This window comes from Mustela lutreola, chromosome 16 (genome assembly GCF_030435805.1).
Source record: "Mustela lutreola isolate mMusLut2 chromosome 16, mMusLut2.pri, whole genome shotgun sequence".
Lineage (NCBI taxonomy): Eukaryota > Metazoa > Chordata > Mammalia > Carnivora > Mustelidae > Mustela > Mustela lutreola.
Genome location: NC_081305.1, coordinates 6,709,903 through 6,723,712, shown reverse-complemented (window position 1 = coordinate 6,723,712; position 13,810 = coordinate 6,709,903). Strand labels below are relative to the sequence as shown.

The 13,810-nt window shown below is 47.7% G+C and overlaps 2 protein-coding genes across 12 annotated transcripts in view; one reads left to right on the top strand and one right to left on the bottom strand.

Moving 5' to 3' along the window:
- The window catches only part of BCO1 (beta-carotene oxygenase 1), a 35,674-nt gene extending 22,690 nt beyond the window's left edge, over positions 1 to 12,984 (top strand). For 5 of the 6 annotated variants that reach the window (XM_059150876.1, XM_059150879.1, XM_059150878.1 and 2 more), the window contains 4 exons: positions 5,601 to 5,706; positions 8,833 to 8,927; positions 10,113 to 10,224; positions 12,172 to 12,984. In XM_059150876.1, coding sequence (XP_059006859.1) covers positions 5,601 to 5,706; positions 8,833 to 8,927; positions 10,113 to 10,224; positions 12,172 to 12,401 — 543 coding nt within the window. In that variant the 3' untranslated portion in view covers positions 12,402 to 12,984. The remainder of the gene's footprint in view (positions 1 to 5,600; positions 5,707 to 8,832; positions 8,928 to 10,112; positions 10,225 to 12,171) is intronic. The other variant, XM_059150877.1, reaches the window with a different exon arrangement.
- The window catches only part of LOC131817481 (polycystin-1-like protein 2), a 163,109-nt gene that overhangs the window by 129,282 nt on the left and 20,017 nt on the right, over positions 1 to 13,810 (bottom strand). For 3 of the 6 annotated variants that reach the window (XR_009348524.1, XR_009348522.1, XR_009348526.1), the window contains one exon: positions 9,619 to 12,568. The exons of the other annotated variants lie outside the window; for them this stretch is intronic. The gene's annotated coding sequence lies outside the window, so the exon portion shown is untranslated. Of the gene's footprint in view, positions 1 to 9,618; positions 12,569 to 13,810 lie in introns of those variants that run through there. 6 annotated transcript variants of the gene reach the window in all.

Genomic DNA, 13,810 nt, shown 5'->3' with positions numbered 1-13,810 from the left:
AAGCATTTTATTTTCCTTGCCTCAGTTAGGGATCAAAACAACCTATGGGAGAGGTCCTCACATGAGTCTCATTTTATAGGTAAAGCAACTGAGGCTCAGAGAACTTAAGGAATATGCACATAGTCACACAGCCCCCAGGGACAGAGCCATGATTAGCAGAGGTCTGAAGATCTAGCCAGATACTGTTGCTTGCCAAGAGTTAATTTCTTTGTTAAAAAGAAAGTTCTAGAAGTATGAGGTGTTAAAGACATAGTGACACATACTCTTGCTTGCCAAGAGTTAATCTCTTTGTTAAAAAAGAAAGTTCTAGAAGTATGAGATGTTAAAGACATAGTGGCACCTCACTGAGATGCTCTGCTTGACCCAGTCAGAAAGACTGGAAGAGAAATGGAATGAACTTCCTCCCCACGTGGTTCAGGGCTATTGAATGAATAGCTACCTTCCACAAAGTCATAACATGGCACTGCCTTCTGTGGCCTGCTCTCTGGACCATACTGCAGTGCCTTGCTTGGTCTCCTGGTTCCAGGAAACAGTGGGGGTGTCACAGAGCACACAGGTGGCAAATCCCGAGGCCTGGCCCTGCCTCACACTGACCTCAGCCCAGGGATGAAACAGAGAAAGGAAACGCTCCCTCCCACTACCCACACACCGAGGGATTTTATAACCTTTTATCATGCTTGAAAAATGATTCGCTTCCTTGGAACCAGGCTGAGAAGTTCAGCATGTATATTTTGAAAAGCTGCCGTGTGAGCCATCTACTGCTTTGAAACTAACAAAGAAGTGTGAACCTTGGGAAGGGTAGCTCTGGCCACGCTGTTTAATTGCTATTTATTGTCCCTTAAAACGTCTTCTTGCTTCACTTTCAAGTTGCCCTCCTGCATATTGAAATCGAAAAGCTGAACAGATGGCAGACATGTCCAGATCTGGCAGCTCTAATTCTGTCCTATCCAAAGGCTTTTTAGGACAGATGGTGGGAAACGCCACGTTTCTCTGGCACCCATCAGTCCAGGGCCTTTGCAAGTCACTGTCCCTCTGCCTGCAACACTGTCCTCTTTGTATCAGGCCTCGCTTCCCATCTGGGCTTCAGGTTGGACTCAGCTTGGGGGGCTCTGAGACCACACCTGGGCTGGGCCGTGGGGATTGGGGAAGGGCGGGGCATGGTCTCAGCCTGCAGGGGCTTCTAATTTGCAGTGAGTCTAGCAAATTCCTGCTCAGCCATTAGGTGTCAGGATCATCACTCCCTTTAGAAGAGTTTGTAAGTTCTGATATCACCTGAATTTCCTTGCTGGACATTTGTCCCAGGTAAATGAGCTTGTTCAGTCATCTGCCCTGGGAAAGCTTGGACAAGCTCTTGGTCTTGTCAGCTGTTTATCCCTTAAATCCGTCACAGGGCCTGGCACTCAAGAGGGTTCTCATTAAACTCCTAACTACTATAAATCCATGAACGAGTGGTAAGTGGGTGAGAAATGTGACAGGGGTTCCCTAAAAGGACACGGGTCTTTCTCTAGCATTTGGAACATTTCCCAAGTGGAAGTGCTTTCCGCATAGAATGGGCAGTAGTGAAGTATATTTAAAAGTCTGGGACCTCCCAGCTGCCCCAGATTCTCTTGTGTTTGGGCCAGCTGGGGTCAAAGGAAGGTGGGGCCCCTTGGCACTCTAGGCCTGTTGATGCAGGGTGGCACAGGGTTGTCTAAGGTGGGGCTGGGCTGGGAGGGGCGTGGACGTGTACAGACAGTTCGGGTGGCTGCCCTGCCCTCCTCCTGCGGGGCTCGGAGCACTGCCTCTAGGTGGGTTCATAAGCACTCGCCTTCCCTTCCAACAGCTAGCCATGTGTAAGGGGCCGTCATGGGCGGAGGCACTGAGGACTTAAAACAGGTAGTTTCAACTCCTGGCTCGGTAGATTTGGTTTTTGTCTTGACCCCAAATTCAAAAACAAAGATCTAGTAATAGAAGAAGCTGCCATTTACTGAGAGCTCCTTATGTGTCAGGCCCTGTGTTAGATGCCTTTTTTCTTCTTAGACCCCAGCAGGAGGTGCCCCTGCTCTGATCTTGACATTTGGGGGAGGGGCTGCTGATCCAGCATTTCCTTGGTAGTGCCCCTTCCTCACATATTGAGGAGTTCAGAGGGCCCAAGACCTGTGCCCATCCAGAGAGGTACCTTCCCCTGCCTCAACCAGGAACCAGCTACTGGGATCCCTAAATTCTCTGCCCAAATAGCCTTCCAAATCCTGCTTCTCTCTTCCTAAAAGCAGGCTATGCCACTGGTGTACTGGCCTCAGACCCATGAGGTGGCCAGGGTTAGCTATTGGCTTGGTGGTGCTGGCTGGGGAATCTGGGCAGTGAGAAGAAACAGGGCAGGGAAGAAAGAACCTGGGCCCAGAGGAGGCTGGCCCTCATTCTGCCACCCGATTCTGGCTCGGAACTCCAAGGAGTCCTAGAATTCCAAATTCACACATCCTTCCAGACCAGCACTGTGCAAAAGAATCCATTGCAATGATGGAACATTCTCTGTCTAATGCAGTAGCCACTAGCCACACAGGCCAATGAACTGTGGCCAGTGCAGCTGAGGAAGTGGATGTTTAATTGTATAATTTTAAGTTAAATGTAAATAACCGCATGTGGTCAGTGTTTCCCGTATGGGACAGCACAGTTCCACATTATGAAGGTCTCTGTATCAAGATGGGGGAGAGAACGGTGTCGCACTTAACAGTGTGCTCAGTGTAGTTAGACGCAGGGTTGGTGGGTCTCCACTCTTGTCCTGGGTCCTGCAAATTTTAGGAACTGTTAAATGCTTTGCATGCTTCTCACCTCGTTAGTAGGACATCCCTCTGTGTTGCTTATTACATGACTACAGAGTAAGTGGCCCAACATTGCAAGAACATCTGTGGGGTTGAGTTGGGATTTGAATGCATGCGGTCTGGCTCTGAGTTACTGACTATGATGTGCCTGGCCCTGGACCAGGTGTTTTCATAACTATTATTTAATTGTAACCATAATCTTCAGGTATCAGTCAAAGCAATCCCACTTATGTTACCACCCATCAAAAAGTAATGAATTGCCCCCATATTTTACAAACCAGGAAACAGGCTCAGGGAGGCTTAGGGGCTGAGGTTGGGGAGCTGCTGCTCAAGCTCACACAGAAACCCGCAGAGTCCGATTTCACAGACCGGGCTTCCAAACCCCAAAGCCAGTGTTTTGGGGAATTACCACGATGGCTGCTGCTTCCGGGAGTTCCCTCAAGTTGAGGGATTTCAAAGCAAACTGTAGGATCTTGGATCTTGTTGACATTGGGCTAGAAAACTCTTCTCAAAGCTGAGCACGTGGCCACCAAAAGCAGCCGAGTCATGTTCATTACTGCTGTGTGGAAAAATTCAGTTTATCCCTCAACCAGTCTGACCAGTTTCAGGCTGGAATTAGAAGATGTCTCTGTAGACGGACTCCCTGCGACGCAAGCCCAGGGCATGCACAACAGGCCTATTGCTGTCAGGTGACTTAGCAAAGCACAAGGCAGCCTCCTCTGGTCTGTGATACGGTACAGGTGGACGCACTCAGAGCTGCTGTTTACAAGATACCACTGACGTGCTGAGTGCCGGGTGACTTTTTCCACGCATTTCATCTCATTTAATTCCTACAACCATCCCTGCACAGTACATGTTTTGCACCTTGACAGTGGAAGGAAAGCTTATTGAGTCATGCATTCGCTCATTCATTCAGTGCTTACTTTCCGGTGTGTGCTTTCAGCTCTGTGCCATGCACCAAACAAAATCTGGTCCCAGTCTAAAAGGGGAAGACAACATAAAAGAAGGAAGAAGCTCCATACAGGAGATAATGACAGCTCAGGACAAATCCCTTGGCAACATTGCAGACGGAATTGCTGGGGAAGGAGAATTTGCGCAGAGACCTCCAGAATGGGAATGGGCCAGCCTCATGGCCTTAGCACCTGCCTTGCCTACAGTGTTCTTGCTTCCAAGCAGAAGAACTGCGAAGCGAAGGGCCCAGACTCTCCTTCCCTCTGTGTGGCTGTGGGCAGGCCTCTTTCCTTCTCTGGGCCTTCTTTTCCTCTTCTGTCAACTGAGGGATTGAACTAAACAAATCTCAAAGGGCCCCTGCACTGCAAATGCTAGGACGCAGCAAATCTGTCCCCCTTCCCGGCAAAAAGCTGCTCTCATTCAAATAGGTTCCTTTTAATTATAAAATTCCATTTTGAAAAATTTGGAAAGTGGAGAGAAATTTAAATGAGAAGAAGTCAGCCATAACAGTAATTCTCAGCCTGTAAAGTCCCCCCATGAAGGCAGGGACTCAGTCTTACTTCTTCATTGCCTAACCTGGACTTGCTCCAACGGTAGTAACATCATTATCATCATCATCATCATCATCAAATTGATGTAGGGGCCCCTGGGCGGTTCAGTCAGTTAAGCATCTGACTCTTGATTTTGGCTCAGGTCCGTGATCTCAGTGTTGTGAGATCTGAGCCCTTTGCTGGGCTCCTCGCTCAGTACGGAGTCTCCTTGAGATTCTCTCCATCTCCCTCTGCCCCTCCCACTCCTTTGCTCATGCTCTCTCTCTCTCTCTCTCCGTGAAATAAATAAATCCTAAAATCAGCAGCAACAACAACAGTAACATTATCTGCTGCCGCTAACATTTATTTAGCACTGACTGTTAAGGAGACCCTCTTGCAAACCGTCTGTATGATTATTTAATCTGCACAACAACTTGGAGATGTGTCTACTCTTTGCATGATGCATCCACTGAAACTTATTATACAAATGAGGACACAGAACTCTCCAGAGATACTAAGTCACTTGCTCGAGGCCCCATAGCTGGTATGTAGGGAAACAGGGAGTAGTAGAACCCCAGTAAATATCTAATCAATTGTTTTAAATCCTTCTCCTGGGTTACCGTGATGATGGTAAGACACCGAACAAAGTCTGATGATAAGCTGAGACTAAGGAATGCCCTCCACAGATCCTTCACTCCCAAGCCATTCTTCGTGCCTATTTGTTTTCATTTCAGCAGTGGTATATTTTCACAGGAGAAAATCCTGAAAATACAGATAAGCGTAGAAAAATAAAGTCCCCATAATTCCACTGCCTGCTGTCTTGTTAATAATTGGTGTCTCCCCCAGGATCTTTTCAGTTTAAGTTCTTTTTAAGATTGATTGAGCTCAGACTGCATATGCAATTTACTCTACTGTTTTTCTCGGTATTCTACCATGAGCATTTCCCATGTTATTATGAACGCTTTATAAACATCCTTCTGATGACTGATACAGCCAGCCTTCCCTGTAGGAAGGGAATCAGCCAGTATTTAAAAAGCGAGAACCTACCAATACATTAATTTCACCCGGGAAAGATAAGATAGCCCAGAGTTGGAGAAAAGAGCCATAAGTCTAGGGACCCTTTCCTACCAGTAGGTAGCTATCAGTTTACGAGGTCTCAGAGAGTAAGAATAAAACACCAGCAATGCAATAGCTGCTTCCTTTGGCTCACGTGAGGCCAGAACAAGATGACATCCACTAAAGCACTTATTTTATGACGTACCCAGTAAAACAAGTGTTTGCTCTGGATAACCTGTTTTCAATTTTTTTTTTTTTAACTCAGAATGCAGAAGTGGGCTCAAATTTAATCAAACTGACATCTACAACAGCAAAGGCCCTGAAGGAAAAAGATGACCAAGTCTACTGCCAGCCAGAGTTGCTTTATGAAGGTAAAACACATCCTCTTTGCAAGACACCTAGGGAGGGGGCAGGCTTTTGTGAATTCCCCTGAGACCTCTCTCTACCTCATTCTGATGAAGAGGAGCTGTGCCCAGACAGCAAAACTGAGGACAAGCAGCAAGACTCTTGGGGTGCCCCAGCAGAAAGCATTGAGTGACAGTTCTCTTTCAAATATCTTCAGACAGCTCCCAGGAAGGCACTGGGGTCGGCGGCGGGGCGGGGGGGGGGGGGGAGGGGGTGTTGGATCAGGTGATTTTCACGGCTGGTCTCTGCAAACGTTCTGATTTATTGAATGCTGACTTACTGAACAGGGACAGTGTGTCTGCACTGCCATTTCTATACCTTCAAAACACCCTGCCAGAACAGGGGCCATCAGCCCCATTCAGTGGAGGAGGAGATGGCTCAGAAAGGCTATGCTCCACACAGAGTGTAAACCCCTCCAATAAGAGTTGCACCCATGAGAGCAGGCTTCTCAATCTGGGCACCCCTGATGTTCAGGGCTGGGTCATGCTCTGTGCTGGGGGCCATCCTGGGCACTATAGGATACTGAGCAGCACCCCTGGCCTTGACTGTAAGCACCCACACCCAGAATTAGAACAACCAAAATCATGTCCAGACATTGCGGGTGTCCAGTGGAGGCACCATCACCCTGATGGAGAACCACTGCCTTAGAATATAAGCCTCAGTGTATCCCCAGATGTGACAAAAGTGTGGCTTAGAGGAGCCTCTGCTCAGCACAGGTGTGGAATGAATGGACTTGTCCAGGACACTCGCTAGAGGGTGGCTGGGCATGGTTCGGCTTTGCTCCCACGTTGGCTGCTGCCTGGTTCATGCATCTGGGCGGAAACTGTCCTGGGGACTTTGTTAGACCAACCCCAGATTTGTCCATAAGAACCACTACTATAAAACAGCATCCTAGGATCCCATAACCGGTTCCGTGTGGCACCCAAAGCACTGGGAGGATTTGGAAGTGAATATGTAGGTCTTGGTCCTACTTTTTTCCCCCCTAAGGTTTTACTTATTTATTTGGCAGAGAGAGAGCAGCAGCAGGCGGAGTGGGAGGCTGAGGGAAAGGGAGAAGCAGGGTCCCAGCCAAGCAGAGAGCCCCACATGGGGCTTGATCCCAGGACGCTGAGATTACTACCTGAGCTTAAGGCAGACACTTAACTGATTGAGCCACCCAGCTGTCCCCTGGTCCCAGTTCTTAAGGCTGGCTGCCTTAAGATGATGATTTGCATCTCCACTCACTTGCCACATGGTGGGGGCAGATAGAGGGTTAAAGGGTTAAAATGCTGTGGTCTTTTTTATATCCAAGAAGAGAATTCTTGCTCATTGTGGCAATCTCAGGCAATGGCTGAAAAGTATGGCAATAGATGGGTCCCTCATAATCCCTCCACCCATGGCAACACTTTGGAAATACCTGTTGTGTTTCTGTCATGTCTGGGTTGCTTGGCGTATGTCAGGTCCTCTTCTAGAACTTCCCAGACCTCACCCTGCCAGTCTCACCCCATTAACCTTGACATTAGATGAGTTCGCACACATAGTGTGCTTTACCAAGGGCCTGGCGCATAGTGAGAGTCCAGCACAGGGTAGAAGTTATCAGAACAACTCTGGGAGGTAGGTGTTGGCACATGTCATTTTTGTTTTAGAGCTGAGGACAGCAAAACTGAGGATAATTCCATAACTTGCCCAAAGATAGGCAGCAGAGCCAAGACCTGAACCTAGGTCTCTTGGACTCAAAAACCCTTAACCTCTGCACTTACAGTTTTATAAAATGCAGACATACTGTACCATCTAGAATATTCTGAAATGGCTTCTTCCACTGAGTGAATATAGCCTGAGAATTTCCCAGATCCTGAAGATTCTTCAAGAGCATGGTTTCACCAGCCTCACAGAATTCACGGGGAGAAAGCCCATTTTACTTAACCAAGTACCTGAGGCTGATCATTGACAGGGTGGAGGTAAGGGGGGTTGGCAGTCCCCAGACCAGGTTTGAGGTCCCAGAGCACCGTGGAAAGTCTCAGAGGTACTCGGGTCAACTGTGGGCACCTTTTTCTGGTTTCAGTATGTGGGTGGTCCCTTCAGCTCACAGTCACTGTGTTGTCTCTGCAAATTCTCATGATTACTTGTCTGAGGGCCTGGACATCTCCTCGCCTTAACAGGCCATTCCCCTGCACTCCCCGCAAGCCTGATAACCTCTCATGCCTCCTTTTTAGGAGGCTTCTGTGTGGCAGATTTTCCACATCTTCTTCCTCTTTTCTTGGACATTACATTTTCCCCAGCAGTTGGCTCTGACTGCCTGGAATATTCTATAAGATGGGGGATTTTCATTTCAGCCCTCAGACTTAGAAATTTAATTTGCCCCCACAGGCGCACACACACACACACACACACACACACACACACACACACACATTTTTAGGGTTTTTTTTTATTATAAAAGTAATAGACACAATGAACATTTCATGTAATGAGAAACCTAGAGTGTACAATATAAAATACAAACTATAAGGAAGTTACTAACCCAGTAATGTTTCTGAACCTTTTCTCTACATTTGCAACATAGTGGAGATAATACTAGAACCAGCCTTCTACAGTTTGTCTTATGATATTGGCACTTTCCCATGTTATTAAAATTCTTTGCAAACATTATTTTTACTTAGGTGACTATGTGAATTCACCAGATTTATTTAACTATTCCCAATGGACACCCCTTTCCATGGCTTCAGAGTTTTTTTCCACACCCCCACACATGCACACACATACACGAGCACTTTTTTTTTTTTTTCAAGAGCTTTAAAAAAATTGCAGTAGCCTCTGATTCTAATCATGCAATTCTTTTTGATTACTATCTTGGATAATTAAAGATGCTTATACACTTAAAAAACGAGGTCTATCTTTCCTTGCTCCTGAACCTTCTCATAGAGCCAGGGTAATTATCAGAGGTTCCCTCCCCCTGCACTGTTACAACCTTGATCTAATCCAGGCCCTGAAGCAAGTTCAGCGATCCTGGATCGGGAGCTGTTTTTGTGGACAGGACGCCGAGTCTGGCATGAAGCGTGGAGGCTCCCAGTCTTCAGCGATGGGGGCTTCACTGGTTGTGTCATTCTCTCCAGGCTTAGAGCTGCCTCGGATCAATTATGCTCGCAATGGGAAGCGATATCGCTACGTCTTTGCTGCCGAAGTTCAGTGGAGTCCTATCCCAACCAAGGTACTGATCCCTGCGTGACTTGGGCTGGCGCGCCCTACGACGATTGTGTCTGCCTGCAAAGCTAAACTCCAGGTTCTCAGACTGGGTGACCTTGATCAGAAAAAAGGAGGTCCCTTTGGGGCAGAGGGCAGATCAGAGAGTGAAGTCCGTTTGGACGGAATACCATGGAAGTGATGATGGGCCATCCCAAGAGAGGCAGCCCTATCTGATGGACAGAGAGATCTCAGCAAAGAGGTCAGAGCTGTAGGTCTGACCTACATTGATTTCTTTATTCAATACATGTTTATTGAGCACCAGTTACGTGACAGCATGGTGGCAGTGAGGATAAGGAGATGAACAGGGTGATCCCAGTCCCTGCCCCCAAGGAGCTTGCCCTTTCAAGCAGAGAGCTGAAACTTAGACCCTTTAGTTATTTTTACTTGTTACTATTTGTTGAACACTTACTGTACCCCAAGGACTATGTTAAATGTACAGACATCACTTGTCTTTAATATCATTTTAAATAATAAATGGAATATCTTTTCTAAAAAATGCAAGCGTTGCAGAAATGTGCAAAGCAAAAAAATTAGGGTTCACACACACACTCCCCACTAATCCCACACCCCAAGGGGAAACACGTCTATTAGGGATTAAGAGAAGTTCAGGGACTTGCACTTTTTAAAACAACAAAAGGATCGTATTACACTTTAAATGTTTGCATTGAAGACATTCATTTATTCAACACATACAAAAATGGCAGTGTAGCGCCAAATACCAGATACATTCAGGCTTTTGTTTGTTTGAACAACCATTTTTATTCCATAAGATTCAAAACATTTTATAAAAGAGTACGTGAAAGGTCTTTTTAATGAGTGTTTCTTAGGATATTTAAAGTCAAGAAGTCATCCCTAAAAGTCTGAATCATCCAGGAATGCTGGGTGGCTCAGTTTATTTTTTAAAACTTCAGTATGTAAAAAATTTTATTTTTTAAAAATTGGATGACAGGAGGACCTTTGCTTAAAAATGCAAGAGGAAGCTCGCTGCTTTCACTTTTGGTGCTACACTGACCCTAGGTAGATGGCATTTGGAGTCTACGCTGGAGGGGCTGGATCCCCTCTGTCTGTGGGCACTGATGTCACCAGTTCCCAGGGAATGCACATGCTCTCCAACAAGTCACTCCCATGTCTCTCCTCTTTGGATATACAGATACTGAAATACGATGTTCTCACAAAGTCATCCTTAAAATGGGGACAGGAGCATTGCTGGCCAGCAGAACCCCTCTTTGTCCCCACACCGGGTGCCCAGGACGAGGATGATGGTAAGACCCCAGGAAGGGGAGCCCACTTGCCGCACTCTGCTTGCGATCACTCCTCAAACAGAGACATCGTCTGGGAGCAGTGTGACCCTCCCTCTCCAACCCCCATATCACAGAGCTAATGGAAACAGGCTTTGAAACCCAGGTCTGTCTGAGTCCAAAGCAGTGAGTTTAAGGAGTCTCTCAAAACACCCTCACTTCTGACACCAACTGCAAGTTGAGGGGTCTCTAAGACCACCCTCAATGTCGATAGAAGGACTCATAGAACCCACTGAAAACTGTTCTGTTCATGGTTCTGGTTTGTCATAGTGAAAGGACTATAGGTTGAAAGAAAAGATACCCATGGGACAGAATCCAGGAGAATTTCATTCATGGAGTATCTGGTTGTCCCTGGAGGTCACGGCCAACCCCAACTCCTCCAACAATGTCCATGAAATGTCACCAACCAGGGAAGCTCACTCAAGCCTTCATGTCGGAGCTTTTTTAGGGGATCGGTCATATAGTCATTGTTGGTTGGCTATGTGGTTCACCTTTGGCCTTCAGCCTCTCTGGAGGTCAAAGTGACATCTAAATCACTTTGCTAGGATAGACCATCAGGCTGGTCCCAGGTAAATAAAGATACTTTTTTTTATGAGGCAGGACATTATAAGGGCTTAGAGGTCACCTCCTAGGAGCAAAGGTCAGACTTCCCTTTGGGGGACATTAAATTGTTTACTACACAAAAGCCCACTTCCTTTCTACTTTAATATTCATTGCAATGGCTGGGGCAGAATTCTTAACCATCTCTAAACATGTATTTTCTACATGGAGCACCTGTAAATGTGTATTTGTGGCCCACGTCCCTTTTCTAGATTTCCACATGACCAAATGATCCTTTTCCTCCTTGATTCTGTCTCTGCCCCCAAAAATCCCTGCCCATACTCCTGGGATGCTCAGGAGGGCCACCAGAACCGTGGCTGGGGCTGTCCCACTGAGCTGCCAGCTGCTTCCCTTAGGTGAAATGGAGTGGATTTCTGCCTGGACCCTGTCTTCCTACTGGACCCACATGGCATGGCACGCCAGGTGGCAGACCCCACGGTCCTGTCATCTCTGAGGTGGGAGATGGTTGGCAGCACCTCCTGCTGAAGCTGGCCTCCCACTGGGCCGGCCCAGGGCCTCCCCTCCATTCTCTTGTGGGCAGGGAGTAGCAACGTCTTCATTGCACCAAAGCAGAGGCCGAGGGAATGCAACTTCCGTAAAGCCACATACCCAGTGCCTACAGAATTAGGATTTTAATCCAAGCCCGTCTGACTTCAGCTGTGCTCAACCACCCTGAGACCCAGGAGGCTTTGGGAGGCATCACGAGTAGTTGCTGGAAGTTTAGGGGCATTATTTCATTTAATCCTCTGTCCCTTGAGAGCGAGTACTTGGAATATGTCCATTTTATGGAGGGAAAGGCTGAGGCTGCTAGCGTGCTGCATGTGCGTACAGTGGGCTGGGCTCCTTCAAATGTCATTGCGTGCGGCTCGTCTGAGTTTAGCCAAGTGTCATTTGTTAGCCCAATGCAGCACAAAACTGATTCTCCATAATGAGACTTTCTAAGTCCTAGGCAAATAGCCATCCTCCAATGCAGGCAGTACTTTACAGAACGCGCTCATTACTCACCATGCAAGAGGTTCTCTCAGCAACCGGGGAGGGCAGGGAGGATTCACCTTACTCTGCAGATGAATGGACTAAGGTTCAGAGAGGTAAAGGGACTGGCCCCGGCAGGGCTGGAATCAGGTCTTCTGATTCCTACTTCCCTGACCTTTCCCTTCTGCTCCCACAGAATCTCAAATTTGCGGTCCTTTTGCTTTGACTCCATGCTTACTTCAAAGAGGACAGGGAGATACAGCTGAGGAACTTGCCCCTCCAGCTGGAGGGAATTTCAGTCTGCATTGTTACCAAGTGTCTCTTTTTGTTTCCCCAAAGGGATTATCCTATCAGCCATCGTCTCTACCGATCCCCAAAAGCTGCCTTTTCTGCTTATTCTGGATGCCAAAAGTTTTACAGAATTGGCTCGTGCATCCATCGATGTAGAGATGCACCTGGACCTCCATGGGTTATTCATCCCGGACACAGACTGGGACGCGAGGAAGCCGGCCCTTTCCCAGGAAGAGCGGGACCGGGCTCCAGACAGCTGCGTGGCCCCGCAGGCCTGACTGGGGTGGGGCCTGGGCCCTGGGCCCTGGGCAGAAGGGCCCCACTGGCAGGCTCCTGCAGGACTGCGGGCTTGCTTCCTCTCTGGGTGAAGGGACTGCGGGCTTGCTTCCTCTCTGGGTGAAGGGGAGGTCCTTCATTTCGTTTGCACTTCTTCTTTCTGTGGTTGCTTTGAGACAAAGGTGTGGAAATCGTGCTTGTTAGTATCTTTTCTTTCCACTTATTTTGGCCATAAAGACCTTGTTTGAAAGTGGATAAATATTTATTGATTAGCTCAAGCCCTTCTAAGAAAGCCTTTTTCATTATGACAATGATAGTGACTAGAAACTGTACTAAGTCACATAGTCAACCATCTTAGAATGAGCAACCACTGACATCTCAGAGGAGAGACAAGTAAACATCCATCGCTTCTCCTTCCTGCCGCCCCTTCTCGCCCTCTTGCCAGTAGACTAGCTTGTGGATCTAGGAGCTGTAGCTTTCTCCACTGTGACTTTAGTAAATTATGTGGCCAGGAAGGCATATTGCTTTGGGGTCATTCCATGCAAGGTATGGCATAATTTAAAATAATAAAAACTTTGAAGTCTGCTCTAACCTTATTTAATTTTTCCATGGCTTCTTTCTTCTGAAGTTCTTCTAAGGCAATAAAATAGAGGAGCTGGACAGTTTGTAGCCTGCTAGATGCCCCACTGTACACCCAGTGTACACCCAGTGGGACGGCAGACTGGTGTGGGCATCCCCCTCTTCAGGACAAGGGTGAGGGGCTGGACACTCACCCAGCTTGCCATGGCCAGGGGGCTGGAATCCAGGATTGAGGCCCAGGCCTGGGCTGGCATGAGGAGTTCTTGCCTAGCTGAGAACGAGGGCAGTGAGCCATCCCACTGTCTGTATGGGAAAGGAGGTTCCCCAAGCTGAATGCGCTGCCAGGATGGGCTAGGTCTGCACAGAGGTGATGGTAGTGACGGTGGAAGCTGGGAACAAGCCCAGAAGCGTCCAAGTGAGCACCGGGAGCTTCACAGATAGTCGAGTCTCACCTTTGTGGTCTAGTGGGTGCCTGGTTTAGACACCCAAATGCAGGCTGGATAATTCCAACATGCCCATGTCATAGGATTGGGGGAGCTGGGAGCCCACCCTTATTCTGCACCTGCCTCCTGACGTAAGTCTGAATTTCATTCGGTCACCGGTATGGATTCAGTGACATGTCTTGAGGGCAGGAAGGAATCTCCGGGGACACTGCATGGAGTACCCCAGAGGGGGCAGCCCTCTCAAGGGTAGTCTTGGCTTTTGCCCTCTGGCCACCATGAAGCCATACTTAGCTTGACTCACATGTAGGCTCCATCTGGTCTGGGGTTTGGGTTTTGTTTGGGGGAGTGGGGTTTTTTTGGACATTTTTATTGGCGTAATTGTAGATTCA